Source organism: Procambarus clarkii, chromosome 87 (genome assembly GCF_040958095.1).
Source record: "Procambarus clarkii isolate CNS0578487 chromosome 87, FALCON_Pclarkii_2.0, whole genome shotgun sequence".
In the NCBI taxonomy this organism is placed as follows: domain Eukaryota; kingdom Metazoa; phylum Arthropoda; class Malacostraca; order Decapoda; family Cambaridae; genus Procambarus; species Procambarus clarkii.
In genome coordinates this window covers 5,083,056-5,101,863 of record NC_091236.1, presented here as the reverse complement: position 1 = coordinate 5,101,863, position 18,808 = coordinate 5,083,056, and the positions used below count along the sequence as shown (strand labels likewise).

General features: G+C 46.4%; 1 protein-coding gene across 1 annotated transcript in view; it reads right to left on the bottom strand.

Moving 5' to 3' along the window:
* Positions 1 to 10,535: 10,535 nt before the first annotated feature.
* LOC138358871 (glycine, alanine and asparagine-rich protein-like) overlaps positions 10,536 to 18,808 on the bottom strand; it is a 32,542-nt gene continuing 24,269 nt past the window's right edge. Inside the window, exon 2 of the mRNA XM_069317222.1 lies at positions 10,536 to 11,277. Coding sequence (XP_069173323.1) covers positions 10,536 to 11,277 — 742 coding nt within the window. The remainder of the gene's footprint in view (positions 11,278 to 18,808) is intronic.

Below are 18,808 nucleotides of genomic sequence, written 5' to 3'. Positions count from 1 at the left end.
TTGGATATTTGGATAAGATTCCTGGCAGTACACCATTATGAGTGAAATAATTACATTTTACATACAAGCCGAGGCATATAGCCTCGGCTTCCATCAGCTTTTGTCCGGTCGTGATGGTCGAGTGAATAAGGTGCCCTGTACACACCAGTTGCATTGTGCTCCTGGCAGTATGGGTTCGAGTCACTTTTGGGGTGTGAGTTTTCAGTTGCATATTGTCCTGGGGACCATTCAGGCTTGTTCGCATTTGTGTTCCTCACGTGTGCCCCAAAGAATGAGGTGATTTGGTAAAATGCTATGCCCAAGATTACTATCCGAGTGCCGGCGGTGGGGTGGTTCAAATAGCCTCGGCTATCACCTCATTATGTCCGGTCGTGATGGTCAAGTGGATTAAGGCGTCTTGTACATACCAGTTGCGTTGCTCCTGGGAGTATGGGTTCGAGTCACTTCTGGGGTGTGAGTTTTCAGTTGCATATTGTCCTGGGGACCATTCAGGCTTGTTCGCATTTGTGTTCCTCACGTGTGCCCCAAAGAATGAGGTGATTTGGTAAAATGCTATGCCCAAGATTACTATCCGAGTGCCGGCGGTGGGGTGGTTCAAATAGCCTCGGCTATCACCTCATTATGTCCGGTCGTGATGGTCAAGTGGATTAAGGCGTCTTGTACATACCAGTTGCGTTGCTCCTGGGAGTATGGGTTCGAGTCACTTCTGGGGTGTGAGTTTTCAGTTGCATATTGTCCTGGGGACCATTCAGGCTTGTTCGCATATATATATATATATATATATATATATATATATATATATATATATATATATATATATATATATATATATATTATATATATATATATATATATATATATATATATATATATATATATATATATATATATATATATATATATATATATATATTACACATGCATATATGCAAGAGATGTAAATCCTATCTATCACGCTTTAGCTAATAAGAGCAATTATTTTTTTTAAATATATAAATTACCTGCGCTAATTAGCTGCTGCAAAACAGAGTAAAAATTGTTAATTACCAACAGATTCGTTTAATTCATTGCTAAAATGTGTGTGTGTATGTGTGTGTGTGTGTGTGTGTGTGTGTGTGTGTGTGTGTGTGTGTGTGTGTGTGTGTGTGTGTGTGTGTGTGTGTGTTTAGGTGGTAGGGTGGTAGTGTGGTAGTGGTGTAGGGGGTTCTCTTACCAAAATTTATCTTCACCAAAAGATACCAAACGTTTTCTTACCAAACAGAAAAGGGTGTGTAAGTACCGAGCCCCCCCCCCCCCCCTTTTATTACTCTTCTCGTCTCACTCCTCCCAACCCCCCCCCCCTCCCCTCTCTCATGTTGACCCCCCCCCTTTCTCATGTAGGGTGAAGTTTCTGATTGCGGTTCGAGAGTAAGAGAGTGGCTTAGGTCACTATTCCTCGGGTAAAGTGGAGTCTATATGGCCCAGGCCTCGTCCCAGACCCCGTCCCAGACCCCGTCCCAGACCCCGTCCCAGACCCCGTCCCAGACCCCGTCCCAGACCCCGTCCCACCCCAGCCTCCCCCCCCCCCTTTGATCCTTGCAATTTAACGAATCCGAAATTAATATTTTGATGTGCGATTAACGAGTAATTAACGTGCCTCTCCCAGCTGATTTGTGACGCGCGAGTGCTCACTCAAGCTGCGAGTGGACGTACTCAAGCTGAGGGGTAGAATACACTCAAGTTTGGGGGGTGAGGCACACTCAAACTGTGGGGAAATATACACTCAATCAATCAGTGATTCAGTGATTCATTGAAGGATGCACTCAATCTAGGGAGGACGCACTCATGCTAGAGATTACGCACTCAACCTGAGGTAGGACACATTGAAGGATAAGGGGAGGGGATTGATATACCAGGGGAAAGCGCCAAGCCATTACGAACATTGGGCACTCAATCTGTGAGGCAAGACATGAGAATGCACTCAGCACGTGAGGAAATAGATAAGGACGCACTCAATCTGTGAGTCAAGAGATGAGGACGCACTCAATCTGTGACAGAAAACTGGATTTAAAACACAGGAGAGGGAGTTAGATCTCTTAAAAAAAATCCTACACTCACTGATGGAAAAAAATGGAAAAAAAGGACTCAAATTGTAGCTGAATAGGGGTTAAGAGTTTTAAGTGCATGAAATACTTAAAGTGCATCCTTAAGTGCATGAAATACTTAAAGTGCATCCTTAAGTGCATGAAATACACTCATACACTCTTATGAGTCGATTATAGGCAGTTTGTAAGACTATTTATGTGAGGCAATTTATGAGGAAGCAGCCATGACCTGTGAGGGGGGGGGATATTAGGCATTAAATAACACTTCCAGATAATTATTCACTCCGTAAAAAAAAATGACAATCGTTTGGACCATTGTGGAACCACCACACCCAATTAACCCCGCCCCCCTTTAACTATCGTCGACGATAACGCAGATATCGTTAATACTCACAGTGATGTAATTGTTAAAGATGACCTCTTAACACTCTCTCTCGCTCTTTTGCAATACTGACCGATTGGTGTCGATAGTGTGTGTGTGTGTGTGTGTGTGTGTGTGTGTGTGTGTGTGTGTGTGTGTGTGTGTGTGTGTGTGTGTGTGTGTGTGTGTGTGTGTGCGTGTGTGTGATTGGACAGAAGGGGTCAATTAGCCCTTCCTGTCTCTCACACGCGCGTGTAGACAGCGACTTGTCCTTACACTCCCCTTCTTTGGATTTAACGACCACTGGAGTGCTCTTAACCACCCAATTCCTCTTGCAGTTCCTCCTCTAATTCCTCCCCCCCCCCCCCTCTACCCCCACCACCACCTCCACCCTAATATTTAATACCAAACTTCTCAAAATAAAGAGGAAATGCACACACAAAAGTCCAGATCTCCGCCGTAGGGGAAAAATGGTCTATTAAAAAGGTAGTTATCAGTTGAACCGAAACTTGGGTATAAAATGGAAGATTCTATTAAGGAATTGACTTAGTTAAGAGCGACACTTTCGTCCCCCACAAGTTTGGGAGGCGGAGTTTGGCTCTCCTTGGGGAGTGTGTGTGTGTGTGTGTGTGTGTGTGTGTGTGTGTGTGTGTGTGTGTGTGTGTGTGTGTGAGTGTGTGTGTGTGTGTGTGTGTGTGTGTGTGTGTGTGTGTGTGAGTGTGTGTGTGTGTGTGTGTGGCCTTACCTATGTGTCTCTCTCTCTCACCTTCCCAAGTTGATTACGTCTCATTAACTTACCTCTCTCACGGCTTCACGTTCTTCTCTATTCTTTCCCTCTCCATCACCTTATCCCTCTCTACTCACTCCTTATTTTCTCCTTCTCCTTACCACCCCTTCTCCCTCTCCCTCCTACCTTGCAATTCCAATCCCCCCCACCACTTCACACCTTCTTCGTTTCAGTGTCCCTCTATCTATCTCCCTCTCTCTCTCCCTCTCAATCCTCTCCCCCTTACTTCCTCCCAAGCAGGAAAATCCCTACACTCATCCTGCTCAGCAGTTTTCACCTCAGTCTGTTTCACTATTTTTATCACCATTCTCTCAGGACGCTTCGTTCCGGCCAGGCCGGGAGGAGGGGGGGGGAGGGGGGGCGGCTGGTTTCTCCGGTCTTGTAAACCTAATTACTTCATTGATGGCAACGGAAGTAATGGGGGAGGAGGAGAGAGGGGGGGGCTTGTGTTATGAGTCTCCGTTGATGAGAGAGAGGGGGGGGGGGAATGGTGCCCCAAGCACTTGGACGGTCGGGGATTGAACGCCGACCACCTGCATGACGCTAGACCGTCGCTCTACCGTCCAGCCCAAGTGATTGGACTGGGTGGGGGGTAGAGACGGCATATGGGTGTTCTTGTCCCCCCCCCCACCCGTGTGTGTGTGTGTGTGTGTGTGTGTGTGTGTGTGTGTGTGTGTGTGTGTGTGTGTGTGTGTACTCACCTATATCTACTCACCTATTTGTGCTTGCAGGATCGAGCACTGACTCTTGGATCCCGCCTTTCCAGCTATCGGTTGTTTACAGCAATGACTCCTGTCCCATTTCCCTATCATACCTAGTTTTAAAAGTATGAATAGTATTTGCTTCCACAACCTGTTCCCCAAGTGCATTCCATTTTTCTACTACTCTCACGCTAAAAGAAAACTTCCTAACATCTCTGTGACTCATCTGAGTTTCCAGTTTCCACCCATGTCCCCTCGTTCTGTTATTATTACGTGTGAACATTTCATCTATTTCCACTTTGTCAATTCCCCTGAGTATTTTATATGTCCCTATCATATCTCCTCTCTCCCTTCTTTTCTCTAGTGTCGTAAGTTTCAGTTCCTTCAGACGCTCTTCATATCCCATCCCTCGTAACTCTGGGACAAGCCTCGTCGCAAACCTCTGAACCTTCTCCAGTTTCTTTATGTGTTTCTTCAGGTGGGGGCTCCATGATGGCGCGGCATACTCTAAGATGGGTCTCACGTAGGCAGTGTAAAGCGCCCTAAAAGCTTCCTCATTTAGGTTTCTGAATGAAGTTCTAATTTTCGCCAGTGTAGAGTACGCTGCTGTCGTTATCCTATTTATATGTGCCTCAGGAGTTAGATTAGGTGTCACATCCACTCCCAGGTCTCTTTCTCGAATCGTTACAGGTAGGCTGTTCCCCTTCATTGTGTATTGTCCCTTTGGTCTCCTGTCACCTGATCCCATTTCCATAACTTTACATTTACTGGTGCTAAACTCCAGTAGCCATTTCCCTGACCATCTCTGCAACCTGTTTAAGTCCTCTTGGAGGATCCTACAATCTTCGTCTGTCACAACTCTTCTCATTAATTTTGCGTCATCCGCAAACATTGACATGTATGATTCCACTCCTGTAAACATATCATTTACGTAAATTAGAAAGAGGATTGGTCCCAGCACCGATCCTTGAGGTACTCCACTTGTTACTGTTCGCCAGTCCGACTTCTCGCCCCTTACCATTACCCTCTGGCTCCTTCCTGTTAGGTAGTTCTTCACCCATACTAGGGCCTTTCCGCTTACTCCTGCCTGCCTCTCAAGTTTGTATAGCAGTCTCATGTGCGGTACTGTATCAAAGGCCTTTTGGCAGTCAAGAAATATGCAGTCTGCCCAGCCTTCTCTGTCCTGCCTTATCCTTGTTACTTTATCATAGAATTCTAAAAGGTTTGTTAGGCATGATTTCCCTGTCCAGAACCCATGTTGGTGCTTGTTTACAAACCCAATGCTCTCCAGGTGCTCAACAAGTCTTAGCATACTTATTCTTTCAAGTATTTTGCAGGGGATGCTTGTCAGTGATACGGGTCTGTAGTTAAGTGCCTCCACCCTATCACCTTTTTTGAAAATTGGTACGACATTTGCCTCCTTCCAGCAACTGGGCAATTCTCCCGACATAAGTGACTCATTAAAGATCATTGCCAGAGGCACGCTGAGAGCCTGCGCTGCCTCTTTAAGTATCCACGGTGATACTTTGTCTGGTCCAACAGCTTTATTTGCATCCAGTGTTGTCAACTGTTTCATTACATCCTCTGCTGTCACCTCTATATCTGATAGTCTTTCATCTTGGGTAACCTCTTCTAACAATGGGAGCTGCTCAGGCTCGGTTGTGAACACTCCATGGAATTTTGCATTTAGTACCTCGCAGATTTCCTTGTCGCTTTCTGTATATGCCCCTTCTGTTTTCCTCAGTCTTGTCACTTGGTCATTTACCGACATCTTCCTTCTTATATGGCTATGTAGTAATTTTGGTTGCTTTTTCGCTTTGACTGCAATATCGTTCTCATAATTTCTTTCCGACACTCGTCTTATGTTAATGTAATCATTCCTAGCTCTGTTACATCTAATCCTGTTGTCCTCTGTCCTTTGTCTTCTGTACTTCCTCCACTCCCTCCTGCTTCTCACCTTTGCTTCCTGACACTGTCTATTAAACCATGGGTTATTATATTCCCTCCTGCTTTTTTCCTATATTGTTGGAATAAATCTCTCTTCAGCCTCCTTGCATTTCAATATGACTTGGTTCATCATACCTTGCACTGTTTTTCCTCTAAGTTCTTCCTCCCACTGCACTTCTCCCAGGTAGTGTGTGTGTGTGTGTGTATGTGTGTGTGTGTATGTGTGTGTGTGTGTGTGTGTGTGTGTGTGTGTGTGTGTGTGTGTGTGTGTGTGTGTGTGTGTGTGTGTGTGTGTGTGTGTGTGTGAGAATGTCTTGTGAGTCTCCACTAGTGAGGTGGAGGCAGAGAGAGTGAGAGGGTGATTGTCAACAATGATTTACAGGTGAACTTAAGAGTACACTCAGTCGGAAATCTTCATCCTAGAGTACCAAGGTGCCCCCCCCCCATAGCTACTCACCTAGTTGAGTACACTAGGGTGAGTAGCTAGTGTGTGCATGTGACTATTACGTTGGATGTCTCTGTGCAACCCGGCCTCCTAATAGAGCGTCGCATTTTGACGTATACCCTAACCTAAGGCCAAAAACCGTCGTACTAGAAAATGATAGTGCCTCGTGAACCCGTTTTCTGTTTTGGGTCCTCTGGTAGGTTAGGATAAGGGGACACCTTAGTACGACAGTTTCTTGACGTTGGGGAACCTTCTTAGGAGCCTAAACTACTCTCCAAATACCACATTGCTAACAGCCTACTATAATTGTACTGAGGTGGTTATCATAAGTCCGGAACCAAAGAGCCGAAGCTCAACTTCCCCGCAAGAACAATTCAGTACAGTAAAGATCCCCACACACACACACACACACACACACACACGCCTCCCCCTCTCTCGTTCGTAGGAACAGGAGAACAAAACAGAGCAGCATATTCCGGCCCCAGGAGTGTGACTTCCTCCCACAGTTAAAGAATAACATTTACATATAATTAAATCAAAGAATTCAGCAGTCACGCCTATGGAGGTGGCCGAGTTGGCCGTCTCTGGAGGGCCGTCTGTTTTTGTGAGAGAATGGCTGAGCCAGAGATATTTAGATAGAGAGGAAGCGAGCTAGGGAGAGATTTATATGTAAATCGATTCGAATGCTCCGTTCGGGCAAATCTAATTTATCTCCACTCCCCCAAATTTTATAATTTGTCTCTATTTCTCTCTGTCTCTCTGTCTCTCAGCCGTTAGACGTATTGACACTAAGGGGCAGCAATGGTGGTAATGGTTGTGGTTTCCACAAGAATGAATAAATTTGTGTATTTGTGACATTGTCAACCCAAGACTCAGTCATACATTTATACACTGCTAATCACCAAATACCTACGCAGTGAAAACGCAAGGCTGCGTCCTGTCATTTATTATAACAACCCTTGTACATCTTCCCTCATTATGAGAACATTCGTGATTTTGATGAGTAAGTGATTGAATCAATGAGTGTGAGTGGATAATTAAGTGGATAAACGAGTGAATGCACTTGCTAGTTGATAAGTAAATGAGAGAGTGGATAGGTCAGTGGACATGTGAGTGAATGAGTGAGTTGGTGGATACATGTGCAAGTGAGAATGAGTGAACGTTTCCAACTGGCTTTCCATACATATTTTTTGCAGGCCTAACTGAGTTCTGAAAGAGCCGACAGGGACATATAAAGGACTGACCAATGAAAAGCTTGGAATTAAAACGTACGTACGTGTGTGAGTGTGTTTGTTTGAGTGTGTTTGAGTGTGTTTGAGTGTGTTTGTGTGTTTTATCATGTCCTCCCCCATCTTTTGTTTCCTCCAGTGTAGTAAGGTTCCCGTCTCTCAGTCTTTCCTCATAGCTTAAGCCCTGCAACTCAGAATCGAGATTTGTTACATTTCTCTGGACCTGTTCTAGTTTCTCCTTGTCCTGTTTCAGGTACGTGTTCCATACTGGGGATGCATATTCAAGTGTGGGTCTCACCTTCGTTGTATACAGGGCATGGAAAGCCCCCCCTTTCTCCAGATTTCTGAAGGATCCACGGATGATGGCCAGTATGTCATATGCAGCTGTTGCTATGCTACTAATGTGAGCTTCTGGCATCAGATTTGGCATCAAATAATTCACTTTCACTGACAGGCGGTGATATTAAAACACTGAAGAAATCAACCCAATTTCAAAAGACAATTTGTATGTTGTCAACCATCTGTATGACAACATACAGATGTATGCAGGCGATGAGTCACAATAACGTGGCTAAAGTTGACCAGACCACACACTAGAAGGTGAAGGGACGACGACGTTTCGGTCCGTCTTGGACCATTCTCAAGTCGATAGACCATTCTCAAGACTATCGACTTGAGAATGGTCCAGGACGGACCGAAACGTCGTCGTCCCTTCACCTTCTAGTGTGTGATCTGGTCAACATACAGATGTATGTTGTATGTATTTCATACAGGGTGTTGTATAAAACAGCACCCTGTTTTAATTTTCCATTTTCTTTTTCTTGCCAAGCTCATTTCAGATTGGAAAATATATTTGTAACATTATTAATAAAAACTACAAATATATTCACTTTGGTTATGATTTTGTAAATGAATTTTGTACTCATCTGTACATGAACGTAATCATTGTGTACATTGATATATGCATACATAACGTACGTATATACATTCATACAACCATACTTACATGCACATGTAAATCAATTTATATGAAGCATGATATATGCTTATATATACATATATGTGTCCATATCTACATCCATACATATATACATCATATATATGACCAATGCAAGTATCCATACATGCATGTATACGTGTATCCCTACATATACACACCATACATGATGCATACATACATCCATATACGAAGCATACATACATACATACATGCATCTATACAGCCACCCCCACCCCACCCCCATACACACTAACAAACCTCGTATCCTCTATCCTGGCATTGTCTGACATACGGACCCACACGAAACACTATATGAGACCATCATCATTGGAGGAGAACGGAAAGGATAGTACCAGCATCCTGGGTGCTCTCAGATGCGCATTGTCAACAGTTCTGTGGCTGATACGTCGCCAGCCTGGTCGACGTATACGTATACGACGTCGACGTATATACTTCCTCCCTCCCTGGTCTTGGGAGACCCAACTGTCGTGGGAAGAGATATATATAGCGAGTTCTTTATATTTAAGGAATCAGAAGCTGCAGAGTTGAGAATGTATCGGGGGATTTTGAGGGGGGGAGAGATGGAGAGAATGAGGGAGGAGGGATAGAGGGAGATATGGAGGAAGAGAGGGAGAAGGCAGGTGTGGAGAAGAGGAAGGAGAGAGAGAGAGAGAGAGAGAGAGAGAGAGAGAGAGAGAGAGAGAGAGAGAGAGAGAGAGAGAGAGAGAGAGAGAGAGAGAGAGAGAGAGAGAGACGGACCAACATAAGTGAGGTTTACCAGTGATGTTAACCCCAACAGAAAGATAACACCCCCTCCCCCCCCCCCACCCCCACCCCCGCTAATGATCGTATCTACTCCAGCAGGAAACAGCAACTAATTCCCCCCCCCCCTCTTCTTTACGCCTAGTAATAAAGGATGATAAAAGAGGGAGTAATGACAAGGCACAAGATATCCATAATAAAAAAAAACAATAAAAATATAAAACTTTATTTTTGCAACTGTATTAATTATACGTGTTGGAGGGGGGGGCCATAGAGCAATATGTTGGGGTCATACTTGGATCATACTTGGGGCAGGTATAGCGGGTCGTGAAGGGGAGGCGGGGGGGGGAAAGGAGGGTATGTGTGGAGCTGAGTTGGGTATAATGTTTGTGGTAATTGTGGCAGCAGAAACTATACAATTGTTGTGGTGATTGTAGTAGTGGTAATAGGCGGGGTGGAGGTGGTGGATGGTGGCAGTGGTGGTGGTGGTGGTGAAGGAGGAGGTAGCGACTCCCCCCTCACCCCAACCCCCTCTCTCCCCCCCTCCCCCCCTCCCCCCCCCCCCCTCCCATATAAACCACACATGCAAATCGCCGGAGTTAGCCAACTAGAGCCACGGGGATTATATTTATTTTCACCGTAAATATTAATACTGCGGAGGCCCGAGCACCCATGTCCCGACACAGACAAGTGAGAGGCGGTGTATGAGTGTGTATGTGTGTGTATATAGATACACCTATACACCGCGACAAGAACAACTCTGAGATTAGAACAGCGTGTAGAGGAGTGGGGCGGGGAAGGGAGGGAGGGAGGGGTTTCAGAGCGTGAGAGAGAGCTCTTCACCACAGCCAATTCCTCAAGCAATAATAATATTAGTTATCTTTTGTATATATCACAGTGTACAACGTGTCACTGTGTGGTGGTGGTGGTGGTGGTGGTGGTGGTGGTGGTGGTGGTGGTGGTAGTGGTGGTGGTGGTGGTGATAGTGGTGGTGGTGGTGGCTGTACACGGCAAGTGTGTTTTCTCAGTAATTATACCGGATAATGTTCGTCAAAAGAGGGAGCAAAATTCGCGTGCAAATTGTAAGTTAGGTAATAATCCAGCGCTGAGGGTCGAGACGGTTGTGGAGTCCCCTGACAGGTACAGTTGACTTTATATATATAATATATAGATAGATATATATAATTACCCGTCTTACATATTCGTTATTTCCGTCTTTTTAAAGCTCTGGACAGGGAGGAATTTGGTGAAAAACATCTTTGGAATTGCCGTCTTTCAGGTGCGGCGCTGAGACAGGCAGCCTGGCGAAGGAGCGCCCGGAGGAACTGGCGAAGGAGCGCCTGGAGGAGCTGGCGAAGGAGCGCCCAGAGGAGCTGGCGAAGGAGCTGGCGAAGGAGCGCCCGGAGTAGCTGGCGAAGGAGCGCCTGGAGGAGCTGGCGAAGGAGCGCCCGGAGGAGCTGGCGAAGGAGCGCCCGGAGGAACTGGCGAAGGAGCGCCAGGAGTAGCTGGCGAAGGAGCGCCCGGAGGAGCTGGCGAAGGAGCTGGCGAAGGAGCGCCCGGAGGAACTGGCGAAGGAGCGCCCGGAGTAGCTGGCGAAGGAGCGCCTGGAGGAGCTGGCGAAGGAGCGCCAGGAGTAGCTGGCGAAGGAGCGCCCGGAGGAGCTGGCGAAGGAGCGCCCGGAGGAACTGGCGAAGGAGCGCCCGGAGTAGCTGGCGAAGGAGCGCCCGGAGGAACTGGCGAAGGAGCGCCCGGAGGAGCTGGCGAAGGAGCGCCCGGAGGAGCTGGCGAAGGAGCGCCCGGAGGAACTGGCGAAGGAGCGCCCGGAGTAGCTGGCGAAGGAGCGCCCGGAGGAACTGGCGAAGGAGCGCCCGGAGGAGCTGGCGAAGGAGCGCCCGGAGGAGCTGGCGAAGGAGCTCCCTAGAGGTCCAAGGAGGCAACGACGAGTGCCGGACGCCTCGGAGCTGTGCCGCGAGAACCTTTTTTTTTCGTGTGTTAACGCCCTCTCGGGTCACACTTTGCTCAAGACACTCCCAAAGTGGGTCACACTTTGCTCAAGACACGCCCAAAGTGGGTCACACTTTGCTCAAGACACTCCCAAAGTGGGTCACACTTTGCTCAAGACACGCCCAAAGTGGTTCACACTTTGCTCAAGACATGACCAAAGTGGTTCACACTTTGCTCAAGACACGCCCAAAGTGGTTCACACTTTGCTCAAGACACTCCCAAAGTGGGTCACACTTTGCTCAAGACACGCCCAAAGTGGGTCACACTTTGCTCAAGACACTCCCAAAGTGGGTCACACTTTGCTCAAGACACGCCCAAAGTGGTTCACACTTTGCTCAAGACACGCCCAAAGTGGGTCACACTTTGCTCAAGACACTCCCAAAGTGGGTCACACTTTGCTCAAGACACTCCCAAAGTGGGTCACACTTTGCTCAAGACACGCCCAAAGTGGGTCACACTTTGCTCAAGACACGTGTGTGTATTTCAATGGTTTTGCTTAAGGTAAGGACTTTATGAGGGGAAAGCGCCAAGCCATGACGACCATATAGCACTGGGAAGGGATCAGGATAAGGATTTGGGATGGGACGGGGGAGAAGGGGGGTGAAGAAGAATACCCAATCACTTGGACGGTCGGGGATTGAACGCCGATCTGCATGAAGCGAGACCGTCGCTCTACCATCCAGCCCAAGCGGTTTGGCTAATGGCTTTACTTCCTGTGCTTTTATTAGAGCTGATGAAGTCCTATTCTTGATAAATTTCACAATAAGTGTCCAGGTTTTGGTCCTGAGAATACTAAGAGCTCAAGGGAGCTGAGTATACTTGTATGACATGTTTCTGTATTGTCTCTGTTGTGGTGTTACTCAGCTTGGCCCTTGTGTACGACACTGCTGCAGTATTGAACACTCTGCAGTGACCGGGATTTGGGTCATAAAAACGTTTTTAAAATATATTTTGATGATATTGATACATAGAAACGTTCACCGAGACTAAAACTGCAGATGATGCAGAAGAAGAAGTGGTTGTATTAATTATCAACAGCCACCCTAGAAGCCAACAGATGACTACAGCAGGACTTCGTAGCCACCAACAGAACATACATATTCATGTCCCACAGAGACCAGCAACATCAACTCACAACTATAGCCAAATTCCTGATAACTGGAGACTCAAATCAGGCGAAGGTAGATTGGAAAAAATCCCCAAGACGGAGAGTAAACACAGGATGCCAAATTAGGCCATTTATAGCGAGTAACTTCTTACACAAAATGTAAACTAAAATGCTAGGTAAAGGGGAAGGAAGACTCGTAGTCTACAGGATAACATCTCCACCTAGAATAAGGAGGACTCTCAGAAGGTGAAGCATAAGACTCCACAAGTATCCAGCGACTTCCTCGTCTTCACGACTCGACCAAAAGATCAATACAAAGAAGTTATGGGATAATACAAGGCAACTAGTCTACAGGACAATAAATTACAGGAAATAATCTGGATGTAGTAACTCAGGAGGAAGACTGTACAAGCAGTAATGAAATGAGTCCAATAGAGATGTACAGAAGCTGAGAGGCGATACATACCATCATTAAAGAATAACGAGATGAGGAAATATTGGAACCAGTGGTTCAACCGACAATACTAAGAAGCAAGAAGAAAAATAAAAGAATGAGACGCCCACAGAGAGCAGAGAAGGCATGGAACCCTCACCTGAAAAATACGCAAAACAAGAATTGATCCGATGAAATGGGACCAAAGAGCCAGAGCTCAACCCCCGCAAACACAACTAGGTGAGTACACTACAGATTCCTGAGCCTACTAGGCTCTATCATACCTATATTTAACTCCAAACACAGTTTCAAATACAGGTATGATAGGCCCCAGTAGGCTCAGAAATCTATACAGCAGCTGATTGACGGTTGAGAGGCGGGACCAAAGAGCCAAAGCTCAACCCCCGCAAGCACAACTAGGTGAGTACACACACACACACACACACACACCTCAGCACCCCTTACAAAACACAGTAATCAATAGGAGGGTCAACCCTCATTAAATATGCCATAAAACCCAGGCTAGTAGCCGTGTACACACACACACACGCACACACACACACACACGCACACACACACGAGGGGTGCCAGCTAATTAAAACACAAACCAACTGGGAGACTACAACGATAACATGCTTCTTATTACTGCGATATCAGAAGGGGGGAGAAAATACTGTTTTTTTTTCCTTCGGTATTCTTAGAAATCTTTTAATCTGAAGGATAAAGATATAGAAAATATATATATATGTTAGTGATGGATTTATTATATACAGAAACCATAGTAATTTAATAAATTCCTCTAATATTATGTTATCTATATCTATATCTACAGGAGAAAGTTTCTTTGTTCAGGGATGGAGCCTAGAGTTAGCCTCAGAAAATTTTGCAGGGTGACTGGTAGGTATAAGGGGACGGTAATAGGCAGGTCTGTAGACACGAAATGATCGGTGCCGAATCAATAGAGTTTTTTTTTTTTAAACAAATTCCATCCTGGTAAAATATTAATTCAGCATACTTTTGTGGTAATTAGGTGTTAGGAGCCCTTAGAATGTGGTACCCGGTGGTGTCCTCTTGGTGAAGATGGTGACAGTGATGAGGGAAGGGCGTAGTGAAGATGGTGACAGTGATGAGGGGAAGGGTGTAGTGAAGATGGTGACAGTGATGAGGGAAGGAGTGTAGTGAAGATGGTGACAGTGATGAGAGGAGTGTGTAGTGAAGATGGTGACAGTGATGAAGGTAGGGTGTAGTGAAGATGGTGACAGTGATGAGGGAAGGGTGTAGTGAAGATGGTGACAGTGATGAGGGAAGGGTGTAGTGAAGATGGTGACAGTGATGAGGGAAGGGTGTAGTGAAGATGGTGACAGTGATGAGGGAAGGGTGTAGTGAAGATGGTGACAGTGATGAGAGGAGTGTGTAGTGAAGATGGTGACAGTGATGAGAGGAGTGTGTAGTGAAGATGGTGACAGTGATGAGGGGAAGGGTGTAGTGAAAATGGTGACAGTGACGAGGGAAGGGTGTAGTGAAGATGGTGACAGTGATGAGGGAAGGGTGTAGTGAAGATGGTGACAGTGAGGAAGGGTGTAGTGAAGATGGTGACAGTGATGAGGGGAAGGGTGTAGTGAAGATGGTGACAGTGATGAGGGAAGGGTGTAGTGAAGATGGTGACAGTGATGAGGGGAAGGGTGTAGTGAAGATGGTGACAGTGATGAGGGGAAGGGTGTAGTGAAGATGGTGACAGTGAGGAAGGGTGTAGTGAAGATGGTGACAGTGATGAGGGGAAGGGTGTAGTGAAGATGGTGACAGTGATGAGGGAAGGGTGTAGTGAAGATGGTGACAGTGATGAGGGGAAGGGTGTAGTGAAGTTGGTGACAGTGATGAGGGGAAGGGTGTAGTGAAGATGGTGACAGTGATGAGAGGAAGGGTGTAGTGAAGATGGTGACAGTGATGAGGGGAAGGGTGTAGTGAAGATGGTGACAGAGATGAGAGGAAGGGTGTAGTGAAGATGGTGACAGTGATGAGGGAAGGGTGTAGTGAAGATGGTGACAGTGATGAGAGGAGTGTGTAGTGAAGATGGTGACAGTGATGAAGGGAAGGGTGTAGTGAAGATGGTGACAGTGATGAAGGGAAGGGTGTAGTGAAGATGATGATGTAGTGAAAGATGATGATAGTGAGGAAGGACGAGTATAGTGAAGATGGTGACAGCGAGGAAAACGATGATGACTGTCCCCCAAGAATGTCCAGGACACGACCTGACTAACTCTGTATCTCCGACAACTGTTAACAACCCCTCTCGTGCCCTTGTTGACCACAACGGCTGTAGCACCCAACGATACAGTAGCACCCAACGATACAGTAGCACCCAACGATACAGTAGGACCCAATGATACAGTAGGACCCAACGATACAGTAGGACCCAACGATACAGAAGGACCCAACGATACAGTAGGACCCAACGATACAGTAGGACCCAACGATACAGTAGGACCCAACGATGTTTAGGACGAGTCCGGCCTCAAACGGCATAAATCAGGTTGATGCGTGTCACACTGTCGGCCCCTGCAGACACTGGGAGCCCCAGAGTGCGTAGCACTCTGCAACACCTCCATCAGTGTACACAATTGCCGCCCATTTTATGTTACACAGTTATTTGAATTTATCCATTGTGCCACATTATGTGTCTCTGGGAACACGTTGACAGCTGTTTACTTAGGTCATAACAAAGTCACTTGTTTGACACTAATTCATATACATGACAGAGCAAACACATTAAACAGGTGGTCGGTCAACAGGGACTTACCTTGATGTCTGTGTTGGACCTGCCTTCACCTACTATAGTGACATCCGGCTCAGTTCTCCACGAAAACTGACCGGCCAGCTTACTTCCGGCTCGCTAGGCACCTTGACAACACTTACACGACGTACCTCAGCCGGCAAGCGCGCCCCCCACACACCCACGACACAGAAGGACTGGGAGCCGGTCGGCCGAGCGGACAGCACGCTGGACTTGTAATCCTGTGGTACCGGGTTCGATCCCAGGCGCCGGCGAGAAACAATGGGCAGTTTCTTTCACCCTATGCCCCTGTTACCTAGCAGTAAATAGGTACCTGGGTGTTAGTCAGCTGTCACGGGCTGCTTCCTGGGGGTGGAGGCCTGGTCGAGGACCGGGCCGCGGGGACACTAAAAAGCCCCGAAATCATCTCAAGATAACCTCCAGATACCCCCCCCCAGGAATTGTTCACCCGAGGCCAGTTTTTACCTTACAACTATGAGTCAAGAGACTCGACGCTTGCGACCACTTTCCCCACATAGACCCAGCTTCCACTTACCCAAGTGACCAGAGACATTGTGTCTCTGCTGACCTTGTCACCCGGAAGGTCCCAGCTTCCACTTACCCAAGTGACCAGAGACATTGTGTCTCTGCTGACCTTGTCACCCGGAAGGTCCCAGCTTCCACTTACCCAAGTGACCAGAGACATTGTGTCTCTGCTGACCTTGTCACCCGGAAGGTCCTCCTCGACGACACAGCACCTGCCTAATTCTACCCAATATACTTTTAAAATTAAATACTTCGTCTATGAAGTGACTTTGTTATCCAACTTTTCTTAAGTTGGTATTAATTACTAGACGTCATAATATGGCAACAATGGAAACAGAAGGGAATTGTTACGTACCTTAAAACTTGGTGGATTCCTGTCACACGATGAGCTAAAAAGATTTTACCTGAAATGCCAAGAAAACTAGTTATTTCTATCCTTTTGGATTTGTTTATATACATTAAAGTTCTCATATACCGCATGAGTATTTATATTTTAATCCATATATGTAAGGTGCGCAGGTAAATGTGACGCTGGAGCATCGAGGTGTTACTAACCTTGTCTTGAAGGAGGAGACGCTGGTGTATCTTGTCTTGGAGGAGGAGAGCGATGGTGTACCTCGTCCAGGGATGTGAGGCGGGGCCCAGTGGTTGAGGCCACACTGCTGACGTCACGCTCGCAAACACATTTAGCGAGACGACGTAATATTTCGCCACAAGATGAGAAACACTGCACGAAGAATTAAGAGGCACCATCGCGCACGTAATTTTCCAACAGCAGTTTTGTCCTGGTCTAATATTTCCCGTACAACACTAAACTATCCCGAGTCAACACTTGGCCACGGACAGCAGTAGCGGCGTCTTCTGCCCTGGTGTCTCGCACACAACTCAATCATAACTTCACTACACTTTTAGGACGTTGCCAGACATGGATCGAATAATTCAGGTACCTGCACCCTTGAAAACATTATATCTGAACTGTACACACTCAGACATTAACTATACAACATCCAGTCTCAGTAAATCACTTTGACGAAAACACTTGTATCTATCAGAAGCTGTGAAACTGTTGAGATAAACTTCCCGTATATCCGTCACACGCACCACATCACAGCACTTACCATACATAACGACTCACTCCTCTGACCGCCCGGCCCCAGGCAGTGGTGGCTCAAGGTGGCGGCTGCCCACCTCAAAGACTCATATATTATTTTTACCGTATCTGAGTACTCAAAAATCGACGTTTTCGCAAATATAAATTTATATTGTTATATATTAACACTTGACGTATGGTTAAGTCTGGGTTAGGTTACGTTATGGTGTTTGAGTGGTGTTGAAAATTATTGGGTGAAGTATTTACAGATGAGATTTGGATAGAAAACGGCAGCAAAGTATTTTTGTTTTCTGTTCGAACGTTCGTTGGCTCGAAATGTCGAACGTCATCTGTTGTGAGTCGTGTGCAAAGTGATTTACGTTCGTAAACAGGCGGGCTTGACAGTTAGAATAATTAGTATTAGCCTTTGTTGACAAGGACGAGCTGCGACTTGCCCCCACAGACGTATGGAGGCTCAGGGCTTCATTTCAAGCTTCGAATACTCACGCTCACGACCCCACTCAGAGCAGCCCATCCTCGCAGACAAAGATCCAACCTCGTTAATCCAGCCGCCAAACCCGATGTTTATGAATGAAAAGCGGTTTACACTTACTTACAACTTACAACTTACAACTAATGACATCCGAACACTTCCGGAACAAGTGCTACGCTCACGTCCTCTATTGGAACCACAATTCTATGAATGCTTCACCCATGTACTACAAATACAAATAATCGTCAACAGAACCTAAACACCTAACCTAACCTACGCCTAACTATACATAGAATCTGTATGTATAAAAATATTAATTTATACATGAGAACAAACCAATGTTTAATACACAGTGTGTTAACATTGATGAATGCGTCTGCGGAGGACGGCCGGTGCTTTAACCAACCTAGTGTGAGGACGGGCCTAGTGTGAGGACGGGTGATCCTGTGGTCCTGGGATCGAACCCAGGACCACAGGATCACAAGTCCAGCGTGCTGTCCTCTCGGCCGACCGGCTCCCTTGTACAGGTCTGTACAGGTATGGCCCACGGGATAGGGAAAGTGTATAAGGTAGCTGGTATCCCCAAAGAAACAAACCTCGGTCATTTATTAGACACGTATGAAGGACAGAGACGCTAAATTAAAATTCAGCGAAAGGATCGAGGCTGTGACTGGAGTGGAGGTTGACTTAGAAGAGTCTACCGAGGAGCTGCTCAACTGGTGCGAGCAGGAAACACTTGAACCTGTGAGTGGGGAAGCCTCTTAATGTTGACAAAAGATGAACGCGTGGTTGCTCCTTGAGAGTTAAGAGCCGCTGGGGAGAATATCAACATTGAAATTAGGAAAGAGACTGTTGATATATAGTCCTTTGATGATAATGGCTCAGAGGACAGTCTGGAGTGATGGATAAGGTAAGGACACAGATCCTGGAGTGATGGATAAGGTGTAGTGGGTTTTTCTATTGTTTCTTGGGTGTAGGAGTTTTGATGTTTTGCGAGTGCATTGTGTTGTAGTTTTTGTGATGGAAATTGTTCATTTCTGCCCCGAAA